Genomic DNA, 6,930 nt, shown 5'->3' with positions numbered 1-6,930 from the left:
TTTTTTTTTTTTTTGTGCACATGAATATGCATAACTCTTTTTAAATGAAATCTATTTGTTAATTATTGTTTATTTTGTTTTGTTTATATAAAAGTCAACAGTGTGAGCACGTTTTGAGGTGTCTTTCCTTCTCGTTAGTGATTTATATTTTAAAGTTTACATACTTTCTCTCTCTCTCTCTCTCTCTCTTTCTCTCGCGAACAGAAAAGATGAAGTTTTTCAGATTTTTTGTTTTTATTGTTGATGAAAAAGATTCTTTATAGAGATTTTTTTCTTGAAATATTTTTAGACGAATATATTATAATAATTAATCTTTGTTCGTAACATTGCCAGTTGAAAAATGTATTCATAATCAGCTTAATAAACGCATTTGTTGTAAACGTACTAAATAATTTTCCTTCGCTTGAAGTTTTCATTTCGTAAATAAAAATGTTTAATTAGGTTTAGGCATTGCGTAGCTTAATAACACATGTTCACTGCTTTTTCTACAGTCGAGACGTTGTCTTGCTTCTCATAAAAATGGATTGTTTGCATTAAGAGCTCCTGTTGCCTGTAACATAATGAAGAAAATCTCTTTTAAAATTATTTACAACAATAATAATCATAATCATCATCATCATCATCATCATCATAGTCGTTAATAAGCAGAAGGTCGTGTAAGGAAAATGTCAAACATTGAGAAAATAGTAAAAAGCATCAAATAAGTTAATTAATTGCAAGAGAAAAGAAACTTACAGCAAATGGATTATTAAATGTATTGTCGGTGAAGCCAAGGCCAGTTAATGCGATTTGTTGTTGTAAGGTACCGAATCCAAATCCACAACCGTTAGTTCCATTCACGACAGCTGCATTAAAACCGTTTGACGTATAATTAAAGAAACTTGCATTGGCCTGAGCTTTTTGACCGTTGGCGGTTGCTAAAGCCGGTATTAATGTCATCTGACCGAAGAGTTGGGCGGCACTGTGGGTGGCATTTCGAAATGGATTGGCTGGCTGCGATTGCTGATGCTCTTGCGGTAATTGTGTAGCAAAAGGATTCACTTGATTATTATTGGAGGCTAAAAGCAATTTTGTAAAAATGTGAAAATAATCAAAAATAGTCGAAACTAATCAAATATAATATGAGATAACTTACGATTACCAAAGCCGCTTTCAACGACATTTGAAGTTACTGTAGAGATTGCTTGTGCAGCTATCGCTTTGCTTTCTCTTAGCTGTTCGTCTAAATCTTTTAAAGCAGCATAGCGGTCCTCGGAAGGTGAACTTTGGCTATTATTGTTATTATTACTATTATTTTTATTATTATTATTGTAATAATTTTTATTATTATTGCAATTATTATCGTTATTACTAATGCTACGACCTTTCGAAAAATTCTGATTGCTTTTATTACAATCCCTTGTAGAATTCATAAAATGATTATTACTGAATCCGCCGGGCATAGGAAGACCTGAAAAAAATTGAATTATTGCTTAGTGAGAGGAAAATCAATCAATTCATGCACATTCCGTACTTTCTTGGATGCGTGCCAAAGAACATAATTTTAAATCTATATTTTAATACGATGCAAATATTAACAAAAGCCTTTTGGGAAAATTATTTTTATTAATAATTATGCCAAAAAAAAAAAAAATACAAAGGTCAAGAAAAAAAATCATTGTTTCCCGAAAGCTGTCACACCTTTTCCTTCTTTTCTTTTTAAAAAAATCTGAAAAAACGTTTTTTATTTAACCATTTATTAAATCATAAGCAAAAATCTGAATGTTAATAAACTTTTTGCTCTTCTAAATAAATTTTAGAAAAGTGACCCCAGTTTTAGTGGACAGATGATAGTACGCCTTAAGCGCGCGTATGCATAAGCAGTGCTGGATTTGTTAAAAATGAAACCTTAGCTTAGCTCAGCCACTAAAGCGTATATTACGGCACTCTGATATGTCTTTCTGTCAGTTATTCTCAAGGATCTGGGGTCGGCCTGTATACGATACGAAGGAGAAAAACGATACGATCGCTTTTTGGGTTGATGGTACTCGATTGCCTTTGCTATCGTGTTGAGCTTCCATCCGTTGTATTTATAACGGAATATTTGTGATATCATCGGTATATATATATATATATAGAACAAAATATTGCAAAGTAAAGGGAGAAAATTAAATGAATAAACAAACCAAATACAGGGTAATCGAATGAGTGTTTTTTTTTTTTAATTTCCAAAAAACATTAATTTTCCGTTAATTTAGATATTGGTTCATGCTAATTTTATTTAAAAAACTTCTGCGCAAATTCGATGTGGGAACACCAATTCTTGCCTCTTTTCCACATACGTGTGCTTTTATTTCACCCATAACACGAATAACCTGGGCGAATAAGGTCATTGAGAGGTCATTGGTTATTGGAGTAAGCCAATGCTCCAACATGACTCCAAAGTAAAGAGTCTAACAGAATTCGATCGAACGATTTTTCTGGCAGCGCCACCTAGGTATTCTTGGAGTTTGCATAATCATTGAACTTTTTCTCAATAAATTGATTTTGTCATTAAATGTATAGCATTTTATTGAAACGACACATCGTTAAAATCGAAGTCATCTAATTTTTGCCACAAAAAAAACAGTTATTTCCTTAGCGTGCTCCATTGACGACAACTGCAAACCCATTTTCAGCAAGTAAATGAATTCAAAAAAAAGTTCGACTTGAATGTCAATCGATAAAATATTATTTTCACGCAACAAAACCAATGGATCCCGTTACATTCTTTTTATACCTGCACACATGCCTGCGTAAAGAAACAATTAAGGATGAAAATCTTGTGATCATCCCAAGGAGACTGCTGAGGAATAAGAGTAACCCTCTTCGCTTGTCATCACGGCGGCAAGGTTCTATACGGTTATCATCATTTAGTAAATTCCTCAAACAGTAAAATGAACGAACTGTGAAGCAAGGAAGGGAGGGAATTTGCTTCGATAACCTTAAAAAGTTTGATGAAATAATTAGAAACTATATAAAATAAATTTTCATCAATTGCATCAAGCATCATATCATTGTTTATTTAAATTGACTTCTTCTTCTTTTTTTTTGACGACTAACTTCATATTCCACATAAAATTTGCCTGAGTCTATAATGCCCGGGCATTGAATATCGCATTTTAAGACTATTTGCTAAATAATTTCGGGTAAGTGTATATTTCCACTACTTCGCAAGAATTTTTTCGTCAATTCCGTAAGCATTTATACCTACCCAAACTTTTTTGGGTACCAACAAGTAAAAGCATTGAAAATCGTTATTTGAATTTATTACTTTTGCCAAGATTTTGTACGGTTCATCTCTGAGATTAAGTAATCTCTCCACGTCCATTTTAGTCGATTTGTTCTTTGAACATTAAGGTTGAGAGATATTTTGCTTCCGGGCTAAAATATAACATTTTACATTCGATGCCTAGCGAACATTCATACGAGATCGAGTACCGTCGTCCGATTCTCGTCAACAAGAACCATCAACCCAAAATGCAAATTCGATATCGGGTTCACTTGATAGCGGGAACCGTTTTAATCGAATTTCGAAAGAAAAATCTCCCAGAGTTAAACTTTTTCAATCCCACCACTTGAATATTGAATCTGTGCATGAGTCCGTAATGAAATTTGCTTAAATTTGAATAGATTTGTGAGTGAAAAAGAACTGTTCCCCCAATCGACGAAATTTCCCCTAAAGGGATACGGAAAAAAAATCACTCATTAAATAGTGCAGTTTTCGAAATGATGAATAAAAATATTTAAGTTAAGCTTCATTTATGTCCTCCTTGAATGTATTCTTTGCGGAAAATAATGCAATTAAAAAATTAGGGGAGAAATCATGCTTTCCAATTAGGCAAATATAGCAAAAACCAAGTTTGGCGATAAGTAAAACAAAAAAAAAAAAAAAAAAAAACAAAAAAAAAATGGAAAAAAGGCCAAAACATAACATAAAAGCCACGTAAATGTGTAAAGGATGAACAAAAGGATGGTAAAATCCTCAAAAAGAGAAAATAAAAACTTGTATGTTTGTTAAGTAAATAATAAAAAAAAAACTTTCAAAAACGACAATATATGTATGACTTACAGCAACTGTTACTCATATTTTTGTTTAAATTTGAAAAGAAATAACTAGAAGGGCAAAAGCTCGTAATGTTTGCATTTTGAATCGTCGAATTAGCATTTGCTAGATGAACATTCACATCAACATCATCATCAATACCGTTATCGTTATCATTATCAGGATCATGCCGGTGACATTGAACAATTTCAACAGAATTTATAGCCGGAAGAGCAGTACTCGTCTTGACAGAAGCAGTTGCGGAATTGTAGGAAGGACGTGACAATACACTTTGCCTTTTACGCGCGGTTGTCGTATCACTCGCAAAATTTGCTAAGGATTGATTAGTTTGGTCATCGCTTGTGTGGCTGTTGCTTTCATTATCAAAATAATTACAATTAAATTCGCAATTTGTACGAGTAGAGGACGCTGCCAAGTTAGGGCCAGGTTTGGAAAGAACATTTACACCCGTTTCGTTAGAATTTGTAAAGCTACTACTATCGCAACAATTGCCATTATTAAGGAGATGTACGCGAAATGGATTCGTAAGACTCAGCTTTTGGTGAACGATGCTTGTCGCACTGCTCGTTGATGGTGACGTTTCTAATGAGCACGTCGTTGCCATCGACGTTAAGGAGGAGGACGGCGATGAAACTGAGACGGTCACTGGTATCGCTGATAATTGCATGCGGCGATTATCATCAGAATTGCATCCATCATTATAGTTAGGCCAGGGGAAGGGGGTAATATATTGTTGCGGTATAGTTTGCGGGCGTTCTTGATGACTTAAATTATTAAAACAAAATGTTTGGTCTGCTGAGCTATCTTGGTCTGCTGGCCAATTAGTCCAAGTCGTATTGCAGAAGCTATGAAATGGGTTTACATCATCTGCAGGTGCTTTATGGAAATCGCTGTTAAAAGAAAATTTATTTCCTACCAATGTAAAGGGTGTTAACTTATTATTCGGCGCCACTTGACTAAGATTAGTTGCTTGTTTTTCCTTAATATGTTCACGTTGTCCCTTGAACTGGTTATCGGCATTGTTCAAATTAACAATGGCATCGAAATAATCGAAAGGATTATCAAACCTGTTTTGACAATCCCTAAGCACCACATCCGCTATGCTCGAGGATTCCTTCGCCCTGCTTTGGCTATCGTCTGGACACTGGTTATTGCTTGCACTAGATCCTGTCACCGATTTTTTACGAATGGCATATTTTCTTACAAATTTACAGCTGATATTTTCAAGAACATTAGGTTGTGACTCTTTAGATTCATGCAGGTGTGAAAAGAACAAAGAAATTAATGTTGAGAACTTGTTGAAAAAAAACAAAGAAGAAGATAACTTAAAATGTTAATAGAAATAGAGAAATAAACATTATACGGCAATAAAATCATAAAACTTAATTTCAAGTTTCGCTGCAGAGCTTGAAAGGCTATGCCAACACAACAGGTATAAACATTTGTAGTATTTGACATGTGTATATGTGTTATTATAAAATTCATTTCAATAGAAGGAAATCGTAAATCTAATCTCTCACTTTTCTAAATTCTAAACATAGTTCTAAATTCTTCCGCCCAATTGACTTATTCATCGCTTTCATGTACATCGTCTTCTTTCGCTGTCATAGATAATTCGCGTGTAAATCGATGGTGTGTACCAAAGGCGAAAAGACATTAAATAGTTACCGGTTCAATTAGAACAAGATGATGAAGAAGATGAATATAAAATAATTTTCATTATGCCGTTAGTTTTTTTTTTTTTTCATTCTTTTATTGCAATTGCTTTCAGTTCTTTTACTCTTCCTTAACTTAAACTTCGTAACCTAACATATTCCCTGTCGATTATTAGTTCATTTTTTTTGTCTCTTTCTTTGTAATAGGAGAGCATAACAGTCTTTCTTGATAATCATTTCCGGTTTTATTCCTTTCTGGTACATTGTTTATGACACGTCCAGCGTTAGTTGGATTATCAAAGCGGCCGTTCTCAACGGCATAGAGCGCCATGGTCAGTCTTCAGGGATTTAACTGCCGTTTCAAATCGTATAACTTGATAAAATACTCTAATAAAAGTATACGCGTCTGATGACTGATGCGAAAGATCAGAAATATTTTATTTATTATTAGTGTCCAGTGCAGGTGCTACTACTTAAGTAACAGTAACAATAACAAAATCAACGATCATTTACGTTAACGCTGCGCCATCATATTTAGATGATGAGTGATATTTCCAGAAGGTTTTTGATTGCTTCTTCTAGGTCCAAAGTTGTGATTTGAAATCGAACACTATATCTATAAACGGCAACCTTTTTTCTTTTTATGCGCGTAACACGGTAACGGCCAGAAAAAAGAGCACGTGCAGAAAGGGAATGATATATTGCAAGATCGTCGTAACAACCTATTGGGACTAAATACTCACTATAGCTACGATCAAGGTAAACTCTATCGTACTTAAAGGGGATTACTTGAACACCGAAAACCGTAAGTGAAGGTGGGAACATTGGGATATCCTTAAATCTTTTGTACCATCCTCACCGATCAATTCAATTTAGTCCATGTCTATGAACTTGGAGACAAGGCCCAATTTCTTGAACACCTTTAAAGCAACGGTTTGCATCGTTATGTAAGGTGATCCGATCGGATGAAAAATATGAAATTTACTGTGGACAATCTGTAATGTTCACTAACTTAAACCTGTCCATTTGTCGAGCGAACGTAATTTCACTGCAAATTCTTAGAGCAAGCGGGTTAATGTTCGCGTCAATTTGCAATGTAATTGCAGATCAATATTTGCTTTATATTTGTAAAGTGATCCGAAAAATATTTGGAAATATTTGTTTCTTCACGGAAGTTCTTGTGTGTGCAAA

At 34.1% G+C, this 6,930-nt stretch overlaps 1 protein-coding gene across 1 annotated transcript in view; it reads right to left on the bottom strand.

Moving 5' to 3' along the window:
* Positions 1–240: 240 nt before the first annotated feature.
* Positions 241–6,930, bottom strand: part of LOC119635248 (putative uncharacterized protein DDB_G0282133) — a 39,299-nt gene continuing 32,609 nt past the window's right edge. Inside the window, exons 6-8 of the mRNA XM_038029932.1 lie at positions 1,136–1,295; positions 736–1,058; positions 241–550 (exon numbers count right to left, since the gene is read on the bottom strand). Of these exons, the coding sequence (XP_037885860.1) occupies positions 512–550; positions 736–1,058; positions 1,136–1,295 (522 nt within the window). The 3' untranslated portion in view covers positions 241–511. The remainder of the gene's footprint in view (positions 551–735; positions 1,059–1,135; positions 1,296–6,930) is intronic.

Source organism: Glossina fuscipes, unplaced genomic scaffold (genome assembly GCF_014805625.2).
Source record: "Glossina fuscipes isolate IAEA_lab_2018 unplaced genomic scaffold, Yale_Gfus_2 26, whole genome shotgun sequence".
Lineage (NCBI taxonomy): Eukaryota > Metazoa > Arthropoda > Insecta > Diptera > Glossinidae > Glossina > Glossina fuscipes.
This window is presented reverse-complemented; position numbering and strand designations above follow the sequence as displayed.